Source organism: Tyto alba, unplaced genomic scaffold, assembly GCF_018691265.1.
Source record: "Tyto alba isolate M040663 unplaced genomic scaffold, T.alba_DEE_v4.0 Super-Scaffold_2, whole genome shotgun sequence".
Classification (NCBI taxonomy): domain Eukaryota; kingdom Metazoa; phylum Chordata; class Aves; order Strigiformes; family Tytonidae; genus Tyto; species Tyto alba.
The window spans coordinates 30616610-30642291 of NW_024881282.1; the positions used below are offsets into that span (position 1 = coordinate 30616610).

General features: G+C 43.7%; 1 protein-coding gene across 3 annotated transcripts in view; it reads left to right on the forward strand.

Moving 5' to 3' along the window:
- Nucleotides 1–24771, forward strand: part of BTBD11 (BTB domain containing 11) — a 182558-nt gene extending 157787 nt beyond the window's left edge. For all 3 annotated transcript variants that reach the window (XM_033004413.2, XM_042792525.1, XM_042792526.1), the window contains 6 exons: nucleotides 11406–11511; nucleotides 12319–12421; nucleotides 14198–14279; nucleotides 15270–15338; nucleotides 18475–18588; nucleotides 23360–24771. In XM_033004413.2, the coding sequence (XP_032860304.2) occupies nucleotides 11406–11511; nucleotides 12319–12421; nucleotides 14198–14279; nucleotides 15270–15338; nucleotides 18475–18588; nucleotides 23360–23569 (684 nt within the window). In that variant the 3' untranslated portion in view covers nucleotides 23570–24771. The remainder of the gene's footprint in view (nucleotides 1–11405; nucleotides 11512–12318; nucleotides 12422–14197; nucleotides 14280–15269; nucleotides 15339–18474; nucleotides 18589–23359) is intronic.
- Nucleotides 24772–25682: the final 911 nt, after the last annotated feature.

Consider the following 25682-nt stretch of genomic DNA (forward strand, 5'->3'; position numbering starts at 1 on the left):
GCAAGAGATGTTGATAATCAAACCAACCCAAATAGTAACTTTACCCAGCTTGTTTTACAGGACCATACAACAAAGCTAATATTCATGTTTGCTTTAGATTTCTTTAACCTCTCACATGATTTTCTCTTCCCTTCATGTGGGATTTGGACTCTTAAACTTGCAGGGAGTCTGGTCTCTACAAGCACAGAACAGGATAATATTTTTAAATCTTTTCTGTGAGTGTTTATACTTGCAGTCTCCCCAGATTTATTCTTTCAGCTGACATTTTCTGAGTCAGAAAAATCAGACTAAGAGAACCTTTTGAGGGAGGTGCCGTTGGGTATGCAAAGGGGAATGATCATGGGGCACTCGAGAGGAAAATGTCTTGCCTACTGAAGAATGCATGCTTCCTTTTAAAACTTGTTATAACCAACAGTCTCTTTTCTACTGGTCCCCCTGACAGTCAGGGACTCCCAAGGAATGCCCGGTCAACTTTACTGTTACCAGAAAGTCATTTTAGTGATGAAAAGCATCAAAAGGATTTGATTGCTGTTCTTTTTCTCATGGACCACAATACATGTTAGTGTGGTCTTCTAATTGTTCAACTGGGAAGTAAGTGACATTTTTCACCTAACTCTGCATGTAACAGCAAGGAGCAAGTAATTTTTAGCACCTGCTGCAATAGCCTAAATAGTAATGTGAAAAGAGGAGAGGTTCTGGTATAGGCACTCAATACTAAAAGGTTCCAGACTTAGCATAGCTAGTGAAAGCCTACATGGGTTTATTTTTTGTACCCTGCTCCAAAAGAGGGCATGGACTACAGTCCTGAGCAAATCCTGAATGTTTGTTCCAACAATCGTTCTGATTTTTGCTCCGATGAGCCTTTCCTTTGGATTAGTTTGTATTGGATTGGTATTTATGGAGAGTATTTGAGATAGCTTTTAGGAAGTCATTCTAAATCCTCGGATTTGTAGATTCCTTGTTCTGAACTTGCTTGGGTTAATGTATGTTCATCCAGAAACTACCAGCAAGGTGCTGTTTGGTTTGAAAGCAGATAGAAAACTAATTGTATTGAAAATTTAACAGAGATTAAGTTTAGGCCTTGTAATCTAGGACAAGAGATGGCTTTAATTGCTGTTCTCCTGGGTGGCTGAAGCCAAGGCCAATGATGATCATAAGAATAAATTATATACATAGGATTATACCTTTGGGACATGTTAGACTGAGTCTTCCAGAGTCTATTGTAGGAGACCTGGAAACAAATGAGTCTGCTACCTTCTGCTTTGGGTTCAGTTAAAACCTAAAATGTGGAGTGGTGAAAGAACTGAAGTATCACAAAAACCCCTACATGACAAAGAAGAAATCTGTGCTGTTCTTTATTCCTGCCTCGGGGCCTAGGGGAGCTGCCTGTCTTCACTCTTCATGAGCATGCATATTCACAAACACACACACATGCACTGTTTCATATTCTTAGAAAAATAATGACTCATTCTGGGACACTGTAAGGGTTTACAAATTGTCTGCAAATGGCATGAATTATTGTGGCAGTCTTGTCCAAATGGCCTCTCACAAAGCTCTCCCAGACAGAAATTAGGACAGTCTCTATGCAACCCTTTGGAGAGCATCGAAATAAATTCATTTGCAGGAGAATAAGCCAGTAAAAGTTCTCCCTGGTCACTCTGTAGAAGGCAGCCGAGGAAAGCTGATATTCAAAGGATCTTCTGTTCCCCTTCTCTGGAAGGGCTGAGAGCAGAGGCTGTTCTTTATGTATACTCACAGAATGGAAAACTCCTCTAAGAGGTGCAGAAGGGCTGTAACTGTCCTTCACATCCCTCTCTTTCGACAGCAAATTGTAAAGCTCTGCATTTTGTAGAGCTGTGAGGAGAGGAGCGTGATTTGCCCACACGGACATCCTTTTCCCTGTAGGCTGGGAACTTTGCGAGAGATTATGACTCTTGCTAAACATCACAGTCTGGCCCAGTACATTTCCTTAATGAGTTTTTCAGGACAAAAAGTATAAAATAAGCAACTAGGAAGCACAGAACCACTTAGCATTTCTTGGCTGATGTAAAACAAGATGTCCCATTTGCTACATATTGTGATGCTCAGTATATTTTAATTGCATGGCAACTTGCACCTAATAGAAATGTCCTATTCCATTCCTATAAATAGTTCGAACTATCCCATAATCTCAGAACAATTTACAAATTTTAATTAGTTGAGACAGTTGGAAGAAGATCTTATCCTCCCTTTACGAACAGGGAAACTGAGGTAATTAAATAGACAGATTTTCAGCACCTCGTGGAGTGACAGTCTTGGCCTCAGAAGCTTTGACAACCAGGATAAGCCAGGCAGCAATTTGTAATTTGAGTAATTTGGCCAGAGAAACTCTCCAAAAATCGCATAGAAATATAGGGCAGGTCTCAGAGTTGGAAGCACGCCTTCTGCCCCCACCTTCTACTTTGCAGTGTGTGATAAAATGTTCTTTCAGGTTTCCAGGCCATGTAAAAAGGCCAGATACTACAGAAATTAAAAGATTGAAGAAAAAATAGCTAACACCTACAAGAACACCACCAGATATAAGGAATTAGTTTTGTCTTATGGGTGGTTTTTAAAATGCCTGTTCCTAGAGTGCCCAGATGTGAGGGTTTAGGTGGGATCTCTGCCACCAGCCAGCACTGATGCTGGTGTGCTGGTGTCACTCCATTCCCATTTATGTGCTGGGGCACTGGCAATAGAAATAAAAGCAAAATTTGAAGAAATCCTGATGCTGGAACACAGAATGGCAACAAAAATTGGCAAATCAGGCAAAACTGCTGAGCTGCAGTCCCTAGTTTTATTGCCTCTTTTCAAGCTGTGAAATAAGCGGGGAAGAACATTGAATAGATTGCACATTGGTTGTTCACTGCTGCACTAATGCTGTGGAGGAAGGCTTCCAAAAGCACAAATGAAGGTCTGATACCCAGCTCCTGGTGGCTTCCAGTGGGACAGAGCGCTTTCATTTTCTTTCATGCCTTTAAATGTCTTAATCAGCTGCACCGTTGAGAACTGGATGGAGAGTAGAGAAGTGGCAGGATTTCCATTCCGGTGAGGCAGAGCTGAGTGAACAGGCAGAGAATCGCTCTGCATTTGCTCCCCCACCATGGTTCCTGCTGTCATACAGTGAGCTTGGGTCATTACCAAACCAAAGACCAGAGATGAGGTACTCCAGAGAAAGCAGCATCAGTGGAAAGGACGTGGAGAACTCGGTATAAGGCACTTCCTAAGAACGAGCAAAACTCAAACTGGGAAAGCTCTGACACTAAAAATGTCAGTGATGTGGTAGTGGATTTGAACCACCAGATGAGGAGGAAAGGTGCTGCCATTTCAGGATGGATTGAGCCACTTGGCCAAAGAAGCACCCAGACATTGCCTGTTAGAATTGGTTTGGACAGGACTGTGTGAGGCAAAAGCCAGAGAGACACTTCTGGGAGCGAATAGCCCTGAGCTAAATTTTAGCTGCTGCATAGAGCAGAATTCAGACCCTCAAAGCTGATGCTGGAGATCTCGTTACAGAAGAAGGATAGGAAGATGCCTCTGAATTCCTGCCTGCTGGTATCCGTGTTGTGCTCTCTGTGGCCTGGGGAGATGCCCCCAAACTTCTTACTGGAAGCTCTCCTTTGCCTCCAGCTGAGCTTGCCATTTGCGTTGCCTGAGCTCAGCGCCGAGGTGGATTGCTCTCCTGCCCCGTGTCACAGGACAGTATTTGCCTGAGAAGTGAATGTCCTTGAGGTCTGACCACAGCTCAGAGATTGGACCCCCCCTAAACAAAGGCTTTTAAAAGAGCTGTGTGGAGGCTGCATCCAGACCCGTGGCTGTAGTGCCCAAGGTGGAGCTTGCAGGTCAGCTTTTACATTTTGCAGGGAGATTCTCTTGAGGATAATATGCTGAAATGTGCAGGGATGCTTATTTGTCCTCTGTTTATTCAAATCCTGGAGCTGTTTCAGTTTGATTTTGACATTTCCACAACCTGAAAGAGAGAGATTCAAAACCACAACCTTGGAAGTTAAACACATCTGGCCTTTGGAGGAGGTTGGTTTTAGATTTCTACTCTGGAGCTCTGCATAAGCTTGAATTGTCATTAAAATCACCCAGCTCCATCCATACAGACAAGCCAGCACCGTTGCTGCTAGTAAGAAGTTATGAGCCAGTTTCATCCACTGCTTTTTCTGTGTACAGCAGTGTAGATGAGATTGTCCTTGACCTAGTTTTTGGAGAAAAAAAAAAAAAATTTCATTTCACATAACATCTCTTACAACTTTCTCCCTTCCCCCATAGTATGGCATGGAGCTGCTACTTGCCATTACTTTGAATTCTTTGTGGACACAGATCGCTGAAGTGCATGTGTTTGTCCACATATACATTGAAGGCATGTGCTGAAGTATTGCCCGAAGCTCTGTCTGACACTGGAGGTGCTTCACATCAGGAAAACTTGGCTGAGGGCTACTAGTATTCCTGACAGTGTATTGTCCAAGACAAAATCAGCTTTAAAAGTCATGGGAGGGGTCCTTTATCACCCTTCCTCAGTTGTATTCTGCAGCTTTCTCTTCATTCTTCCCATCAATGACAAGGTCCATTTATTTTAAAATTTAGACCCATTAGTGATGTGTTGATCACATGGTACAGCTGGGCTTGATGAAAGACGCAGACAACTACTTTGGAAAAAATATTTCCTCAGAATTTAAAATTTCTGCAGAGTTCCACAAACCCTGCAAATTACATTGATGCCTATAGGCAGCTGAAGAAAGTTGCAGGGCTGCACAGGCTCTTTTGAAAGACTGGCATGTTTGAATAAAAGCCATCAGTCTGGTGTTGACAGTTATTGAGAATAAATAACAATTCAAAACAATAAGCAGTTTTTAAAATTCCAAAGGGATTAAGGCATGTGGGTATCTTGAGAAACCTGGTCTATATAATTTGAAAGCTAAAGTACTCTTTCAACAGTGACTTAGCCACTTAGAATCCAAAATCTCTTAGAAAGTACAGTTTGGAGTTTGGTCTTTTTTTAATATCTTTCCAGAAATAGCAGCAGGTAGCCTCTGTCACAGATGAAGTGACTGCTGAAAAAAAATTTTTCACATCTCCAACAAACAAAGTAGAAGCGAAGGCTGAAACACCTGCTTGCTCCGTTGCAGCAAAATGTTCAGAAGCTGAAGCTTGAAATGGGTGTCCTGTTTCTCTATTTCTACGGTCTTTCTGGATTTAATTCCTCTAAAACAAATGTCAGGAGAGGTTCCTCAGAGAATGTCAACAGACTCAGCTCGTGCATCTGTTCTACAAAGTCCTGCCACGGTGGTCAGCAAACATCAGCTTTCCTTCGACGTCTGCGCGTGACCTAGAAAGTGGCACTGGCAGATGAAGGAGCTAGAAAATTCCTCTTTTTGTCCCTTGCTTCATGATGGGCTGAACTGAATATTTAAGATGGGCTTGAGTGAAGCTGTGTTTTGTTGTATGAAGCCAGACTACCCTGTTCTGCAGGAAGGGCTTAGGTTAGAGGAGAGAGGTGAACCCCATATGGTGCCTGGGCAGGCACTGGGTCGTAATCAGCTCCTAGAAGAAAGCCCTCCCTTGGGAGAGTGCATGCATGTTTCTCCTGCCTGGAGACAGATCAGGAAAGAGCCCTCCATGCTGTGCAAAATTTTGCTAACTTGTTAAACTGCTTTTCAACAGCAAATCGAGGTTTTACTATAACGGCAGGTTTCATTAGAATGTTTGTTCTCCACATAATATTTTACCTTTCTTGAAAAAATTAACACCTGAAAATGGAATATTTTGGCTGACGGCTGAAATACTTCAACTGCAGAAAAATGTGGACTTTCCACAGAGGAGATAGACACACCAAAACCTGCACTAAAAATAACCCTGAAGAAGTTCCAAGATGCTCAAGTGCCTGCTTACGGGTTCCATGGAGTGGCTAATGCCCTTCTGTGTGTCAGCTCCTGCCCAGCCTGTGCTTGGTGATTGATCTTTTGGCTGGGACTCTGAGTGACTTTGTAAGGCAGGTTTCACTGTTCTCAAGTAATTGCAGTCATCTGTAATGTTGCCCGTTGTCATCTGTAGTACTTCTGTGTCTAAACAGTTCAGAGTAACCGGGACACAAGTTATCCACACATGTACATCGTGCATTCTCCATGTGAGATTGGAACGCCAGGTACCAAGCAGCATGATAGTAGCAGACTGTTAACCCTGTCTTGTGTTTTCATAACGCAGATTCAGATTTGTACTAACACAGGTTTGATTTTTTTTTTTTTCCTACCCTCTGTCTGCCTTCTAAAATGTTTCCCTGCCAGAGGCAGGAGCCGTTTCTTTGTTTACAATAAATAAATGCCATGAATGTGACACCTGCCCTTTTCTGGGATCTAACCCAGGGATTAGACTGTGCCCAGGGATCTGAGCTTTTTACATACAATGCACAGCTGTGACATAAAGAGCCTTTTGAAAGGGAGGCTTGGCAGCTTTCCCAGAAGCTAACTGAAGGGTCCATTTGTGCCTTACCTGTGATTAATTCTTTTCCGTTTGTATTTGCAGTGGAAGGACTTGAGCCCAACACTAACAAAACCCATTTTGTTACGCAGTTCACTGCCTCTAACTGTATCTCCAACCTCTGGGGCTTCCCTACCTTTGCAACTGTTGACTAATATTAATTATGTGTATGCTGCTTAATCATCTAGGAGTGACCCTCTAAAGTGGCAGTTAATAAGTTTTGAGACAGCTGGCAAAAGTGAATTATGCTAGAGGACCATAGTGGAAGCACTTAGGCAAGGACAGAAAAAGTTCAGAGAGACAGCACAGAAAGTCTCAGAGTTTGAGTGCTGAGGGCTGGGGGTTCTGCAAAAAGCCCTCTGTTGCTTCACTCTTCATCAGATCTTTCTGGGAAGAGGGAAGCATAAACAGAGGAATAATTCAAGGGCATCCCAACATGCCCACAGATGAGTCCTCAATGGGCTTGGGGTGTCCTGAGACTCTGCCACTGCTGGAACAGCTGCCAAGAACCACGTGTGACTGGAAGCAGCGCTTCTGCTGCTCTGCATTTAGCAGAGAGCTGGGTTGTTCCAGCATCCTTAGAACCAGAGAGAGAAAAGATACCTTTTCCAGCACCCCTGTTCCTTGAGCAGCGTGGTTTCTCTGCTTGGGGGGAAGAGATGTGTACGCCCAGAAGACTAAGTGTGATTTTTCTGCTTAACATAGTGAGCTTTGTGGTAGAGGAATTTGAGGGCCTGGCATATTTATGTTAAATGGGCATTAATGGAGCTGAGCTGATCAGGGTGATAACAGTAGAAAGAAAACGCAAAGTACTGCTTGGTATTTCAGAGGCAAAGAAAAGCAGCCCAGCTCGTTATCACTGCAGAGAGCAGACATGTAAAGGTGGTGTGGGTTATCTGTAGGCCAGTAAGGAGAACTAAGCAATGGTTTTTAAGCAGTCTGGAAAGATGTAGTGTGGGAATGGGGGAGCTTATGAAGAAGAGGCAGCTGAAGCAAAGTGTGGTCAGAGAAGAGCAAAACTTCAGCCTAACTGCTGAATCCAACCTGAGTTTTCCACTTGAGAGTTTGGAGCATAGCTATCTTCCACAGGTACTGGAGAAAACTGGCTATGCATTTCCCAGCTGTGTCCAGTACCTTGTAGGACCATATCCAAGAATGGCTAGGCTGGGTTGAGCTGGGTAAGCTGGAAGGGAGCAAGCTCTCCCAGGGTATGTACCAAAGTCTGGAGGAGCCTTTCCTGAGTCTTGCCACAGACCTTCATCAGACTAACGTTCAGGAAAAAACACCCCTGCACTCCCCACCCAGGTCTTCACCTCTTTTCAGATCAATTGACTAGTCATCTCTGCCCCAGCAACTTGAAAACCTTCAGCTTTGCTTCAAAAGAATTTATGAATTCCCCTCACAGTTCCAAGTGCATTCACCAGGAGTGGGGAATTCCTTTAGATCTCTGCTGAAGAATGCTTTTAAGTCAGGAGACTGCTTGTATCTACAAAGCAAAGTTGCTTTCTCCCTGACCACCTCTCTGCTGGAAGCACCGTCTCCCTCAGAAGATTCACTGTTGTTCCCAATTCCCTCTTGCCTATCAGTAAACTACCCCATAGCTAGGTAAATATTTTTATTATATCCTATGCCAAGCTTTTTTCCCCCTCCCACAGTAGAAGATGCTCATCTGCTCTGTTTGCAAATGAACGCCCATGTCTGAAAGGAAGCTGGCCTCGCTCCAGATCTCCAGCCTCGCACATCCTGGCACAGTGTTTTCCAACATCAAACTGTAGCAAGAAAACAAACTTCGGTTTGCTCCTCCAGTGTTAATACTGCCGCCCACAACTGCTGCAGCGAGCTCTTACAGCTGTTCTTTCATAGTCAGCTGGTAGGGTGATAGGATAAACAGGGAAGAATTATCCGGCTTTGTGCTTAAATGGGGTGGATGTGGTAACCAGGGCAGCTTCTGAGCTTCCCAGGGTGGGCACTGTGCAAAGGGGAAGCTTGAATAGGCTGGACATGTCTTCCTCTCTGCCAGAGCGATGCTGGTGCCCCAGGTTGTGGGCTTTTGCAGTTGTTCACAGGCAGCCCAGCTCAGCCTGCTCCAAGAGCAGGAGTTGGCTTTAAAAAGCTTGATTTTTTTCCCCAGCCATCCAGTCACAGACAAAGCATCCCTTTTCTCTCTTCTCTTTGTTGCCTCTTTCTGCATGGTCTGTTGGTAAAAGGCAGCAGAGGCTCTGTGGGGAGCAGATCCAGGGCCACAGCGTTGTGAGCTTGGCTGTGTGTGGGGTGGTGTGGGAAGCAAGCGTGCTCTGCTGCAAGAGCTCAGCGCTCCCCTCCCCATGTCTTGGTGAGAACAATTGCCGCTGTTTGTTAGCGATGACTCTAAATGAGTACACGCTTCAACTTTCTAGCCTAGCACATTTTTTGGCCTTTTGGTGGCATACGGTGTAGGTATTTACTGTTATCGACAGAAGCCAAAGGTCTCCAACCTCTTCTCTGCTAAATGAGATCAGTGTCCTGCACTGGAGGTCTGAAGGTCCTCAGTGCATCTAGCTGCTGTCTGATGGCCCAGCTTTCTTTGACGTGCTGATGCTAGGGTCTCTTTTCTTTTTGTCCCATCTCTGTTCTGTGCCTCAAGGTTTTTAAGCATCTCTCATGTGAATGTATTACATCTTGTGCTAATTAGAGCTTAGTTTACATCAGGTTTTTCACAGGCCTGTGGGCAGTCAGTGTCAGGGTGGCTTTATAACGGGCTTGTATGTTCACACGACGGGGTTTGTGCCCCGTTGGTGACCCAGGGAGCTGTCAGCACCTCACCTGCGTAGGCAGGCTCCCATGGGGTTGTCCACGTGTGTGACCCATTCATCACATTGGTTGGAGTTACAAGCAGGGATCCTCTTCTCCCATCTGCATGGCTGGATTTGGCCTGTTCTTCCCCAGTCTCGGTGCACCTGGACATCCCAGTACACAGTGCCGTGGCTCAGACTGGAAAATGAGACCTCCAGTTCCTAACGAGGTGCAGAGAGGTCAATACCCAGATTTCCCACGAGCACATTCCTGCTGGCACCCCGGAAGGAGGAGATGCGTTGTCTTTATTAATGTCTATACGTGTTCTTAAAAAGCTATTGCTCAGGTACAGCTGTAGCTGGGACTGGTGAGTTCATGGACCCACTAAAACGTCAGCGTAGACAGGACCTGTGCACCGCAGCAGATTCGAGAGGGAGCCTGGCAGTAGCTGTCCTCTTAAGTGCAGTTACTCTGCTTTTATTCACTGTGAGTAAAGGTGAGCATTGCTCTACCAATTACACCTCTCTTCTCCAGAAGCTTCCCTCTGCTCTGAACCACGGAATTATCCCCATCCTCTGTTATATTTACTGACTTCTTAGCATCTGCCAGATCCAACTGGGAGCTGCCCTGTCGGTAATCATCATCCCCCCGGACGCACTCCTCCCTGGCTGACTCAATCGGCTGCGGTGCTTCGGCACAGCCCTTCCGAGCAGAGAAGCAATTGCTCTTTCTGCCCTGTCTGTCTAGAGCTCTCCCCCCAACCCTCCCAGCAGCTGAGTCACTTCCTTCTTTAAATCTGGCCTTAAATCTTCCTTTTCTCTTCACCCTGTGATTCACTCCTGTTGTGAAGTGCTTTGCAGAGCTCCGGCTGGAAGATGCTGAACAGAGAGATGCTCCCAGCGCGAGACGTCCTCCTCGTCTCAGAGCCACAGCAGTGAGCCCCTCTCTGAGGGCTGGTCCCTGCGCTGTGCTAAATGGTGTCTCTTAGTATCTGTACTTCTCTTATCTTAGCATTTCTTTCAGCCTACATCTGACGTAGTAATAGGAGCCAACTCCTGCCTGTGGGCGAGCGCATGTAATTTCCTTTGACATTAGTGTGTGCCTGTAAGGGCACAGCTCTATCCTTTCCCACCCCATTTGATTAGATTCAGTAAGGGAATCATTACACGATCTCTGCCACTCCGCCTCATCCCTTGTGGGATTTAAGGAGCACTGCTGTTAGAATTGAGCTGAAATGCGCTCAGAGAAAGGAAAGCTTCAATGTCAGCTCCATGAGCCTGGAGATATTTTTAGTGTAATGTCTGCACTCCTGAAATTTTTATGTTATGATTTTTTTTTGTCCCTCATCTGCTTCTTTCCTTGGCCTTGGATCCTCTCATATCTAAGTGCCTCACCTTCTCACGGTTTCCTGGTGTGGAAGGGAATCGCCGACCGACAGGTTAGTTAAAAGATTCCATGAATTAGCCATGTGGCACCATTGGGCAGAATTGGGTAAGGCCAGGGACCAGACCTGGTTCTGTGAAGGTCTGCTGGCTTCCTCAGGACAGTGTTGCCCAGGCCAGTACCAGCAGTGTAAGAGCACATTAATGAAACATTTGGTATTGAATGAGGAGATTCAGTAGCAGACTGTGATGCTTCAGTCACTCTGTAGGGGAGAGTCTGTTTGCGAGACTCTTACACTTAGAAATTTATGCAGGCCGTGCAGCTGTATCTGCTTGTAGCTCTGGTTTTCTAAAATGTGACCGATGACCATTTTCTAAAGAGTGACAAAAAGTCATTTTCCAGTACAGTAAATCTGCAAATTAAATTAAATTGCTTTTGTAAGGGAGCTTTGTTTCTGTGGAGGGAACAGGGTCTATGGCGTTTGTTGGGAAGAGAAGACATCTGGTCCAAGGAGAGGATTTTTCATTTTAACTGATTCCTACAGGAGACATAGCAATCGAGTAAATGAGAATCGCAGTTTCTAACAAATACTGATAATCCTAAGCTCTGATTTTTAATAAAGCTTCAGCAATCACATTCTTCAGCTTCAAAACAGGCAGCTCTTGAAAAGAACATAACACCTCCCTTGCATACTGATCTTACCTTGCATACTAAGCTTACATTGCATATATTTGTTTTCTTTTGCTTAGAATGAAGTGATCAGCCAGCAGCTCTCTGTCATTTTCACTCATTGCTATGGACCCTACCCTATTCCAAAGCTCGTTGAAATTAAGCGCAAGCAGACCTCTCGCCTAGGTAAGCGTGACTTGAAGGTTCTCATTGGCTCTCCAAGGAGAGCTGTGGGAAGTCTGCGGTTTTGGCCTGATGCTTGGAGGGGGGCACGAGTCAGAGATAAATCGGAATTTGGAAGGCAGAACGAGAGAAAAGGAAGGGCCGCAAACTTAGCCTGACCTGAACCTCCCACTGAAATCAGGAAGGTCATCAGGTGCATTAGAGTGGGCCTGTAAACCTGCAAAGATGTGTCTGTGTTGCTAATTAGGCTGGGATCTGAGCCTGGGGCCTGGAGCCACACGTCCGTCCACAGCCCGAGCCCATGGCCGGTTGCGGGTGATGCCGCGGTGGCCCAGCCCTCCCAGCCCCGCTGACAGAGCCCGGGTTGTTTTAATGTGACCGAGAGAGAAGACTTGAGTGATTTCCCAGGACCTGGAAAACCTTCCCTTTGGCATGAAGACTTTCCCGCACAGGGAGAGGGTCGTTGCAGGGTGCGGATGAGCGCGGGCCCCTCCAGCGTGGGTTCAGCTGTGGGTGGCAGAGCGGGGGGGCTGCGCCAGCTCCGCACAGCGGAGACGTCTGGCTGCCATCTCAGCAAAGGTCCTCACGGATGTGAAAGCTTTGAATTCCCTTCGTCTGGATTCCACGTGGCTGTTCCGGGGGGCTTCTGTCGCAGGCTGTCCAAAATAGCTTTATGGGCTTTACTCATTGAAAACAATATCCTTTTACGCTATTGTCTTCTTTTGTCAAAACAGGAAAATGTTCTGTCTGTTCATGACCTATTTCAAACTAAAGTTATTGGCTTTTTTTTCCTTCTTTTTGTGATTCTAGATCCTCATTTTCTTAACAACAAAGAGATGTCAGATGTTACATTTCTGGTGGAAGGAAGACCATTTTATGCACATAGAGTGTTGCTATTTACTGCATCACCAAGGTAAAATATAAATACATTTCTGGTTTTTAATAAAAGCAGAATTTGATTTTGTGGTTTTCCTTTTTTTTTTTTCTTTTTTTTTTTTTTTTTGCTGGTGTTAAGATTCTTTGAGGACTAGTGGCCCAACCTTCAAGTTTTTCCTAAGCAGAACTTCACAATGGCTTGTTTCTGGTTGATCTGCAGGATGTTAAAATAAGTGCTCCCATTACTAGATTCCCACCCAGTAAATGATCCATGCTTCTAGCCATGCATCTGACTTCATTCCACTGAGGCGTGTTTGCATGGAGCTTATTGCTGCATCCAGCTTTTAATCATGGAGGCGTCTTAATATTTTGATTCTGAATAATCATTTATCCTGTGAGTGGCTAAATCCTGCCTCGCACCAGTGTAGGCAGACTCCAGGAAAAACAAGCTACTATCACACAATTCATTGACAGCATTTGACAGTTTTTAAATAAAATTAAATAGCTACAAAACGTATCATACTGTATCCACAATCGGTATTTGTAGTCTGTTCCCTGTGCTCAGAAGACTGGACATCAGTTAACCAGCTCAAGCCAACCTTAAAGTTGTTCATGAAACCTTATTTTTGTATGCAGCTTTATAATTAAAGTTGTGCTTTTAAACAAATTTAGCTGGCCCTCCATACAGACCTTATTTCAAGATGTGGCAAGGACAAGCCACTGAGTTTGGGTAGTTTGAGCAAGGTGAGAAGTGATGCTAGACATGCTGATGACCCACAGCACAAAGTAAAGAGATTTGCATAAAGCAACTGTAGTATCTGAACCTGCCTTCAATTAAGAAATGGGTATTTTGGTTTAGAGCTTATTGGTAGAGGTACAGACACGTTACAAACTCCAGCTTTAAACCTACTAAATTGTGTTCATAATAGAGTTTATCACTAGTAAAAGCAAATCAGTTGTTATCCATATTTTATTTAACAAGATGCAGTTGTGATATGGAAAAGGTTACCATCCAGCAAATGCTGGTCTTGATAGATAAGCCAAGTTTTGCACTACCGCTAGAAGGTCAGATGAATTATCAAAGAGAGGAAGTACAAGGGCAGATGTTTCTAACTGTGCATCTCCCATTTTTGCCTTCTGATCAAATGGGAATATCTGGTTTTGAGAGCTAGATTGCTACATATGTATGTGTGTCTCATAATTCTGCAATTATTAACCTAAAATGTGTTTTTGTCTTGAAACTTGTGCCTGAATTTCAGATTTTGATCATCAGAGAACAGCAACCTATCCCATTTTCTCCCTTGCTTTTTCTTGCGCATTTGTATTGATCCTACATAGAAACATTAAAAGTCTTAGTGTAGTTTTTTTTAATATTTTGTTCCAAAACATTTTTTTTAAAGCAGTACAATGAATATACTCCAAAATTTATTTCCTTCAAAAAAAAGAAGGTATGCAGTTTTGAAATGTTGCAAGTCTTCCTAAAAGATGTTGCCTCCAAGGAAAAAAAAAATAAAATACTTTATTTTTATAATATGCATCATTACAGAATATTCATTTCCTATGTACATTTTATTCTGTTGTGATATTAGATGTATTTTTCCAACATTTCAAATTGAAATCTCCTAAAAGAGAGGCTTCTTCCTTTTGGTTTGAACTTTATTTTATGTCAGTGTCTAAATCTTGATGCTTTTCGGTGACAATTCCATTCATTTCAGTGTGCTGTTTTTGCAAGAGCTGATGCTGTCCTTCCACTTTACCATACTTTTTCAGAGATGACTGGGCTGGTATTTCAATCTTGCTCCTTTTTATCTAGGTTTAAAGCATTGCTGTCTAGCAAGCCCTCATCTGATAGTACTTGTATTGAGATCAACTATGTGAAGTACCCCATCTTTCAGGTAAAGTCAGTTCTCACATTGAATTTGAATGGAATGTGTAATAGGAACATCATACGTGCCCTATCCAAATTAGTACATATGTATTTTGACAAACATGTAGCTCGGAGTAGTGGTTTCCTGAGCACAGGCCTCGTCTCTGTTCATACACCAAGCTGCAGAGTGCTATTGATTGACCAGATACAGTGGTGTGTGTTTCACTTACACGGGCTGTGCAGACAAAGCAGTGCATGTCAAGGTAAAGCACTTGATTCTTTTTTCTCTTGTTGGCTCTTTCTGTATTTAATGGACAGGCTGGGAAGAGACACAGCTCATTCCCTTACTTAGCAGTATTGTTCAATCAGTTTTTTGCCATGAAAGTACAGAGCTTGCTTTCTGTATCTGTAGCATATACATGTCCCTTTATTCGAGTCAGAGCTCAGGCAGTCCCATGTATTGACTGTTACTGACCGCTACAGATAATTCCCAGCTGCCTACAATAACTTCAGGCTTGCTGGAAGCTCAGGGCAGAGGGATCTTAGCTGGCTGGTATTACAGTGCAAAGGCTCCCCCACTCTTTCTCATCATCCGTTCATGCCCACACACAGCTGGGTGAAGGTGTGGGTGTCATTGCCAGGGAAGGAATAAAGGAACAGCCATTATATATGCTATATTTTCCTGAATCGATAAGGTACTGAGCGTACTGGGGAAATATATTGAAAATTCATAATGAATTAATCAGCTTCCTGCAAACTGTTTGGAACTCACCAGAAAGCCCGGACAGTGTGGCTGGTGAGGGTTGAGACCTTAGACTATCTGTGAGAAGGAAACATTGAACTGTGCAGAGAGAGAGTAACCAAATATATCTTGAAATCAGAAGGTTTGGGCCAGTTTTATCTACAAATCCTTGGTGGTGTTGGAGAGCCTTGGGTATTGCCTGCAATCTTTACGTTACTCCTTGTTCCCTGATGTCTTGGGTTGCTTTTTATAAACGCTCCCTTTGTTTTATTACAGCTGGTTATGCAGTATCTTTATTATGGAGGTGCAGAGTCACTCCTGATTAAAAATAATGAAATTATGGAGGTAAGAGACATTTATCTTAATTGCAGTGGGAGGAATGCTAAGCGATCTGTGTAGTGTTCACCCAAGGGCATGTGGCCATTGGGCAAGATGTGAGCACTCCCGTAAGAGCCAGCACTGCCTCACCCAGTGCCCAGGCTGTCTGCAGTCCGGCGGGAGACACTCGGTCTCCTCCTCTGCCAGCTGCCCACTACGGTAACTTCTGCCAGTATGAAGTTGACCATCAGAAAAGAAAGAGTAGAAAAATTCCAATCATGAAGCAAAAAAAGTATCTGAAATAAAAATACCTAGTTATATGCTTTGAGAGGCTTTTCCAAGGAAATGCAAAGCCGTTGTTACCAAAATCTGGAAGCAACTCCCAGCAGCATAGTATGCCATCTTCTCTTTCTCTCTCTCAGTCTGATAGGTGAGGTGCTCTGCTCCAGCTGGGCTGGTCAGATTCTCTCAGCCACACTCTTACTTTTGGTTCAGTAGCTCAGGCTTACATGTGCAGACCTATCTCAGGAGCATAAAAACATCCAATTTGGTTCCTCACTCAGAAGGATTCCTGGGCTCATACCTGGCTTTAACCGTGGGAGAAATCCCACTGGAGTCACAGTTCAGTTCAATTTCAAGTATGTGATTTTCAAATTTTCTGAATAAGACCTTGAGCTGCTCCCTGAGGTACAGAGACTTCTTTGCCCCTTTCTCACTGCGTGTCAAACACCCAGTGCTGTTTTGCCTGTTGGTGAAAGCAGAACCAAGCCAACTGGAACTGACTGAGCCTTCAGTGTAGCCACACATCCATAACCTGTATGGGTGTTAGGTCATCCTCCTCCTAATACTGTGTGCTGTCATTGCCAGCAATGAGCGGTCTAATAACTCCAACAGAACAGAACTAAGAGATATTTGAGCAAATTCTTGGTAGTCATTCAGAGAGTTTTGCTGTTGACAATCACCAAACTGTGGCAGCCAAAAAGAATACAGGACAGTAAATACTAAAATCAGAACTACTTAAACAGCTGGTAATCATCAGTGCACAGATTATAGTCTGCCACCATGAAGTTTTATTGTTGCCTACATTAGTTAGTCTGTCCCTATGACACTCTCTCTGGGGCATCCCTGCAAGGCTTGGCTTTTATCAAAAGTACTGCTGACCAGAAATTGGGAGTGACTCTTCTTTGGGGTACGAGTGACCAGGATGAATCAATACTGATTGGTACAAGGACATCTGTATCGACCCTCCTGGCAGCCAGAGGATGGAACTGGTCAGAGGTGAAATTATCCCTCTCCAACAGAGGCGATGGATTTTTAACTAAGCATACCCACATTGATTTTCTGAGGTTTTATAAGAAAAGGTCACTGATTCTCTATTTCACTCATAGTTTTGAAAGAAGCTCCTGAATTTCTAACCCTTTCCGAAATAAAGAGTCTTAGACTAGGCAGTGCAACAGCTTCACAGAGATGCATGTGTTATCACCTAGGCTGTTAAAAAACTTGTGCTGCAGTTCAGCTGGCTGCTTGCTCTACTTTTGTGACATCTCAAAACTTCTGTGACTCGAGAATGTATGACTGATTGATTGATTTGTTGATAACAGATCTGGCCACAGTTCCTCACAGTTTAAAGTAATTACAAACCAGCACGTGACTGCTTGAGCCACAGAGGCAGCTGGAATAGGATTTGGCTTTATCTTTCAAAACTGCATTTAGCAACTTGCCTTATTACAAATATGATAACAAGAAGCACCAGAAATACTCCACAGAAATCTTTGCTGCAATTCATAATTGGGGCCAGCTGGCTGCTATCACATCAGCACTGCAGATTTCCAGCACTTGGATTTATTTATGGGATTAAAGCAGAGCTTGAGCGGACTGCATAGGAGAAGTCAGAATGTCATGGAAGTTTCAGGGTTTTGTTCCCTGGTGCTCCTGCCTAATGGCATCAGGGTGCCTTTGGGATTCACAGGATAGCTTTTTGTCATGCAGTCCCAGATTATAAGGGACATATAAATCCCTAAACACCTGAACAGCTTGGCCTAAGAGACCTGGCTGGGTTGGAGCAAGGTGTCAATCAGTGAAGAACCCAAACCTACTTCCTAAGCCAGAGCAAACAGCCAGAGGCAATGACCTACCATGGAAAGACATAAAATGAAATTACTTTTCCCTGCTGTAAAAGGACAGAAAAGGTGCAATGGGGGAAATCTTAGCACTAAAATCAGTTGGAGAACTCAAAACTTAAGTAATTTTCACCTCACAGGCTTCAGGTCATGCCTGTGGTGTGCAGAGATCCCAAGGCAGTGCCAGCCCAGGTAGTATATCCATAGGGTGGATGCAGGGCCAAAGAGGGAGGTGAGCTTGAGTCCTGATGGCAGGAGAGCCGTGGCAGTGCAGCGATGCAGACGCATGACCCTAACGTGAGTGTTAACTAGGCAGTGCCTCACACCAAGCTGGTTCCCACCTTTGCCTTGTAGCCCGCTGTGCAACCACTCCTTGGAGTAACATTGAACCAGACACTGTTTCAGAGTGCCTGTGGCCTAGACATGACCTTACTGCTGCTCGCGAGCTGGAGCAAGGAGCATATGGATATCTTACTCCATTTCCTTGAGCCTGCTGAGGTGACAGGCTTGAGGTTTATTGACTCTCTAGGTTTTTAAGACTGTCCAGGGTGGTCATCATCATCTGGTTTGAATTCCTCTATACTCTTGGTCCTGGCCCTTCTGCTGACATCCCCACATCCAGCCCAGGTGCTCTGTTTCAGCCAGAGCCTGGGGAACAGCTGAACCAGAACCTTTTATTCCTGGAATGTAATTGCAGATCCCTCCTTGCAGAGTCATGTTTTCAAAGTGACCAAAGACTCTCCAAGCTGCCATTTCCTTTTTCCCTCTCTCACACACACCCTCCCCACCCCATTCCAAAGTCAGCACATGGATCTGAGCAGCCTGCGGTGGTCTCTCCACGTACAGCTTCCCACCGGGATCTAGAGGGGACTGCTAAGGGTTGAAGCAACCAAACAACCTTCTCCTTCTGGCTGTCAGTACTTTGATGCTAACTGAAGCAGGGGCAGAGAAAAAAATACAATGAAACAGTAAAGAAGCAAGCTCTGATTCTGTATCGCTCAGCAGTTTTGACTATTTTTTTCCTTGCCTTTTTTTTTTTTTAGCTTCTCTCTGCTGCTAAATTTTTCCAGCTTGAAGCTTTACAACGACACTGTGAGATCATTTGCGCAAAAAGCATTAATACAGAAAACTGCGTGGATATTTATAATCATGCCAAGGTAAAAATAACCTCATATGCTTGCATGTTACGTGTCTGTCATCATACTTATAGGTCAATTTTATGATAAGTACTGATACACTTATCGTATGCTTAATATGTTTGTTATGTATTTAAGATTTGTCATTCCTTTACTGGGACTAAGTGGCCAGTAGGTACCTAGTTTAGTGACAGTCCTAAACCATGTAGTGTAAGAGCGTGGGTGGCAACTTCTCACCCCCTTCCCCACGCGGTTCAAATTCAATTTGAGTGTACCATGGTGCGGCACACCTATCCCTTATCATGGCAACCCAAACTCCTGAGTTATTCAACAGGAATCACCTAAGTGAATAAGACAGGTCTCTTCCACCTTCTGAGCTGCATTTTCCCATTACAATTTCCTGTTTCCTCCTGCCTGAAGCCCACTGGGGTGATAGACTCAATGCTGGTGACAACTTGTCAATATATAAAAATGCCTGTTGTCAAAGTGCAACATCTCATAGCAGTGCAAGGATGGTAATGAGAATTTGATGTCTTGGAGAGGAGAGATTCACAGCTTCTTTTTGGAATCAAATTATTTACTTAGCTTGTGAGGGGGCCTAAGTCATTAGGCATAAAAGCATGGCATTTTTTGACCCAGAAAACCTATTTTTGCTTATTGATGGAGGTGGTTGCCACATTGATTAGTTTCAGTTTTTCTCCTCCTCTTGTGTGCTTAGTAGCTAGACTTTCACTTGAAAGATGGAAATGATACACGAACAGTTGCAATGAAATATTTTTAAAGCATTCTTTAGATGATTTTTTTTCTATAACTCACATGGTCTATATGAAAGATAAAATGGTGCAGTGTGACATGGAGGTTTGATTGAACAGAGTAATCCTGCAGATTGCTCCAAACCCCTGCAGACCTGACCTCCCTGTCCATCATCAGGTATTTCCTACAGAGAATAGTAACGTTAGGTCTTGATGCACAGATAACATGCAATCAGTGTTTGAAATAACATAAAGATCCACCTATAAAATCAGTCAGAAATGAGGTATGTATCTGCAGGTCCATTTATTGTAATAGGAAAAAAATTGAGCGGTGCAGGAATCTTTTGAAAAGTATTTGATTTATCTCCTAGCTCATGTGGGAACGTCTCAATTTCTATTACTGTTGCTAAAAGTAAAATGAATGATTTTGTTTTAAAATCATGTCTTCTTTGAATTGTGACACGTGGCTTTTATTTACGTCCTGACTGAAGAAAGTTCTTACTAAAGAAAGCTTTAGACCTGTCCGAGGGACTTGTACACTTGTACACTGCTGGGACTGAACAAACCCAGTGGCTAAATCCAGCTCCTTGTTTGCCTGTAAGGGCCCCAGCCTGCAAGTTTTTTGTGCCTGCAGCTCCCAGTGGAGGCACTGGAAACGGTGTACTTGAGAGGCTTTTATGGCCAGGGTCATGTTTGCACGGATGTGGATAGTGCGTTGCAGACAGCCAAGGTCAAATCTTGACTTGGAATTAGTTAAGTCACATCACCCTAGAGCCCTGCATGGGCTAATTTACCCTGTTTCCAGTAAATTACCAGGGCTAAGCTTCATACTGCTGTAGCAGAAGGTTTCCAGGACCTGAACTCACACATTTAAAGCTAGTTCAGATACCTCTCTATGACACTGTCTGCAAAGCAGAGAAGACGCTCCATCTTTTTGCTCCCGGTCTGTGTGATGTGCAGGTGCTTAATCTGAGCACAGATCGTTCTGCCCAGAGTGCTCCCGTCACACAGTAGCTTCATTTGTTTGTTGTGTGAATACGAGATAACGGTACGTGGCGGAAGAGGCCAGAAGGTCCTGAGGGGCCAGGGCAGCTCAGAAGTAGTTCAAGCGCAGTTTTGCCAGACTTGCAGTCTGCCTTTCCATGCTGCTCTCTGAAGCGTGGAAGAAGCTCATGTTAGACCACAGTGAGGATGAGAATAATAAGGTGAGCAGGCACTGAAGCCAGGAACCACTGCATCAGCCAGGAGCAGGTTTTGGGTAACTTGCTCCTGCTGCAGGTACCATTTCTAGTCGTTGCTAGTTTGCAAGCTCAAGCTGCACCTGCAGGAACTGAGGCAATGCTGAGACCTGCCTTTCCAGATGGGGATGTGTGAGGAGGTTGGCCCAGAGACACATGGAGCACAGTCTTCATCATCATGAGCGAGAGAAAGATACGATTTGGTGGCAGCATAGCATGAAGTGAGCACAGATTTGGAAAGATCTCTGTGGTGGGGGCCTAGGTTGCAGAAGTGTTTAGCAGGGTGGTGAGCTGTGTAAAAGGAGCTGTAGAACATGAGGTTTAGACCCTGGGTTAAAGAGGTGAACAACTACTGACAAGAAGGTGAGACAATGTAGATTTGGTCACATCTACAATTTAAAAGCTGAATTGAGAGTACTAAAATAATCTGTGTCTTCCCTAGGGGCTTTCCATTCTTAAAATTGTGACACAGAATCATAGAATACCAGGTTGGAAGGGACCTCAAGGATGATCTGGTCCAATCTTTCTTGGCAAAAGTACAGTCTAGACAAGACGGCCCAGCACCCTGTCAAGCTGAGTCTTAAAAGTGTCCAGTGTTGGAGAATCCACCACTTCCCTGGGGAGATTATTCCAGTGGCTGATGGTTCTCATTGTGAAAAATTTTGCTCTTGTGTCCAGTCAGAAACTCCCCAGGAATAACTTGTACCTATTACCCCTCATCTTCTCCATGGGACTCCTTGTAAAAAGGGAGTCCCCATCTTCTTTATAGCCAGCCAGCCAACCAAATAAGGTCTCCCCTAAGCCTTCTCTTCTCAAGGCTGAACAAACCCAATTCTCTCAGCTGTTCCTCACATGGCAGCTTCCCAATCCTTTGATCATCTTTGTGGCCCTCCTCTGGACCCTCTCCATCCTGCCCACAGCTTTTTTGCATAGCTGAACAACAACTGAGCACAGTATTCCAGGCATGGCTGACAAACACTGAGTAGGGTGGGGTAATGACTTCTTTATCTGCTGGTGATGCCCTCCTTGATGCAGCCCAGCAGCCTGTTGGCTTTCCTTGCCACAGCAGCAGCAGCTCACTGCTCACTCATACTGAGCTTGTGTACACCAGGACCCCCCGGTCCCTTTCCACAGAGCTGCTCCCCAGCCTGTCCCGCATGCCTGGAGTATGGTTTCCCTGGTGTAAGACGTTGCATTCACTCTTGTTGAACTTCATAAGGTTCTTGTTACCCCACTCTTCCAGCCTAACCAGGGCTTTCTGCAGGGTGTCTCTCCCTTCCTAAGTGTTCACTTCCCCACTCAGCTTGGTATATATTCCATTCCACACATAGATGTATCAGTTTGGTATCACCAGCAAACTTCATCAGGTTACATTTGATCCCATCATCCAGATCACTTATGAAGATATTAAATGGCTTTGGGCCCAAATTGTACAAAGGCAGTCATCTGATGAGTATCACTTTAAGGGTTTACTTTTTCAAAGCCTTTGTAACTGTTCTTTACTTCCAGAAGGAAATGAAGTAACTGGGAAAACTGGATTTATAATGGTGATTGATTAGTTACCACTAGATACCAGTTGTGTTTTACATGAATGCCCCCAAACTCCCAACAAAATAATTTGGAGGTTCAGATACATACCTAAAGCACTCAGCACTTGCACAGATTGCAGTCTGAGACTGAACAAATCTGAAAAAGAAAAGTACACTATTTCCTCAATCTCGTGAATATATTGAAGTAATGAATAGGGATGAATGGTGTTTCAGAGAAGAATACCGATTCACACCTATGTTACCACATCTGGGTGCAAAATAGTGCACTCATAATTTGATGAAAACTTGCATGGTTTGAAATCAAGTTAAATTCATTAATTTTCCTTGGAAAAAACGGTCCTACCTAGCCCTTATCTGTATTTATTTTCTTTTTTTTTTTTTTTCTTATTTTTAGCAATTTCCATTCTTAGTTCTGAACGTGATAAGGTGGTGATGGGCACCACTGCTGTGAAGTTGTTCCAGTCTGGACCCAAAGCTGTGCAGTGCCCCAGCAGTTCTGGCCCTTCGGGTCGCACCTCACAGCCAAAGGTTCCCACTTCACTCTGAGTTCGGACCTGGCAGGAGGATGGGCTGAGCACTGCTCTCTACGCTGGCATGGCTTATAATTACTCCTATAGTAGAATATCACAGCTATGCTTTTTGTATGACCACAGGATCTAGCCAGTGGGTGATGACCAGTACGGGTCATTTCAGGTTTGCTGACACATTATGGTGGCCCTGATTATTACCCTGACACAATGTCCAACACAAGGGAGATACTGACAGCCCCAAACAACATGCTCTACAAAACCTCCATTTCTCCTCCAAAGGTTCCTCAAAGCATGAGACTTCACATGACAGGTTTCTGCAGTCATCTGTCCCATCCTTGCTAAGGATGGCATTCATGAAACTTGGTCTGTAGTATATTTTCCCAAACCTGTAGTTTTATGCTGTAGCTTCTGGCATGAAATCATGGGTCTGGTGAGCTCTGTGGCAAAACTACCAGCAATTTCCAAGGGAGTAAAGATTCAGCCCCTGGAAGTTTGTTTCCTTAACAACCGGTGCCTTATAACGTGAAATTGTTACCAGCATCATCAGCATAAAATACTGTTTGATTAACTCCTTACCCTCCACGCATATATATCTGTAAGCATTACTGTACCTGTCAGAAAGGCTTAGCATGTGTATTTGTTTGTGTGCAGCTCTTATGCACTGTATTTGCTGAGCAGATTTTATCAGAATAGTTATCTTTCTCTAATTTCACTTCTTGTAGTTTCTCGGAGTCACAGAACTATCTTCCTATTGTGAAGGCTACTTTCTAAAAAATATGATGGTCCTCATTGAAAATGAAGCTTTCAAACAGCTGTTGTATGACAAGAATGGAGAAACGTCTGGTCAAAATGTACTGCAGGACTTACAGAGGACGTTGGCCACAAGGATTCAGTCAATTCATTTGTCTTCTTCAAAGGGCTCCATTGTGTAAAGCCGAGGAAGATGGTAATCCTCTAATAAAGACCCTGCAAGTTAAGTCTGCTGTTGCAGTTGCTTAAACCCATTGCAGTTGCTTAAACGACTACAAAAAGAAAATAATTTAAAAATTCTCCTTCGCATCCAGATAGTTCTGTGTTGGCCAGAGGTGCTGTGCTGGGGCTGCGTTTGGATGAGGGAATACAGAAAACAAAGCTCCTCCATGTTTTTGAGCAAACAGGGTACAAGAGTATCCAGTGAATGGCTGTTGTATTCAAATTCTGAACACACACGCGTGGTCACGGAGCTTGATGCCAACAAAAGCCAGAACTTACATCAGTGAACAGCAGAAACCCCTGTCTGAACGGTGGTGCCAGGGAACACCCGAATTAACCCATTAATCATTTAAGGCGGATTTGTTCCAGTGTTATACATTTAAGAACTATATCTATCCCGGAGTCCATTATCTCGTGCATTTAAGAAATGTAAGAACTGTTATTGCTGTCGAGCAAAGATCAACTGTATTAGAGAGTGGGTAAGACTGTTACAGCTGAGGAAATATACTGGCAGATTTTTAGGGGTGGGAACTTTTTAAATTGTTCATAAAAAAAAATGGGGTGGCCTTGTAGTTTAAAAGCTATTTCTTAAGCTTAAAATTTAATTTTCAACAGAGCTGTGTTTGAGAATCTATGTAAAATGATTTGGTTTTTTAAAATGGTAAAATGTACATTGTGTAAACATACATATGATGAAGTTTTGCTTGTATTCTTTCCTAGGGTGGTATAATCTTGCCTAACAGGCTATGGTTACACCAAAGAGGTACATTACCCAGACTATCTCTAATACAGTAGTTGGGGGGGCAGGAGAACTGCATGCTACTCGTGATTTGGGGTTCAAAACAATGACAAACTCAACATGCATTTGCATGGTAACTGTACCTGTGAAATGTTACATTTGTGCTTCGTTTTGCCAAGACAAATGCAATGTTACTTCTTGTCAAACTTCATTTGTGAAATTAGCATATTTTTTTATTTGGTGCAATTGGTTGTGATATGATACCTCTGGAGACCCTTCTCGAAATGCTGATTTCTGTTTGTTACAGTGAAGGGATACTATCAGATCTTTACTTCAGTAATGTGTTGATACTTTGCTACTGGCCAGAGATTGTGTCTGAGTTAGACTTTTAAAAATTACAATTAAATATGTAGTATAGAACGATTTCTCACTGTATCCTGAGAACGTATAGGTTATCTACAATGCAGGGTTTGGGTGGGGTGGGATGGGGAGTGTGATTTAATGTCAAAGCTTCGTTTATTTTGCAGCATATCATTAGCAAGACAAATTTGCTATGTGCCACAACATTCCTGATGCTCTGTCTCTGAAAACCACAGCAAGAAGTAGGCAAAGATGTTGCTTTCTCCATGGCAAAGTGACATTAATATATTTATTTTCTAGCATGCCATTCAGAAACTGTGCCCAGTTCATAGACTTTAGAAGTTTTATTTTGACAGTGCACGTTAACCTCTTGTTCTTCTGTTGAAGTATCTACGTCGGGTGCTCTTCCATGTTGATAGCTTTTGGCATGCTCAGAGAACACAGTTTTGGCTTTAGTTATCAACACGGTAGGAAGCTGTTTTATGACTCTGAGGTGTAAATCCTCCTGTGTGCTTGTTCTTTTAAAGCCTCTACAGTTTCTGCAACAAATTACAAAAATGTCTAAACTGCCACTAATGTCACAGAGACACAGCATGTCGGTCAATTAAGGCTTTTTTTTTTTTTTCTGCATAGTAGATGTTCACACAAGATGTTGTCTGGAACATTTAGATGATGGCAACTTCTGTGTGTATGCAATCTCAGAGAAGCAAGACCGTGGTTGATGCACCAGCAGCACACAGGGGTGCTGGTTGTTGTTTGGTGTGCCTCCTCGTCCATGGAAACCCATGCTCCCATGCCAGTGATAACTAGATAGGAGCAGACCTCACCCCACAGCTTCATGGTTTAAAATAGCAAAGTTTTTCAAACAATAATCATGATATTAAATTTTTTCCCTTGGGTACGTGCCTAGTGCCCAACAAAATCATCAGGAGTTGCATATGCATATACCCATAGGCAAAATAACTTTTTCTGGG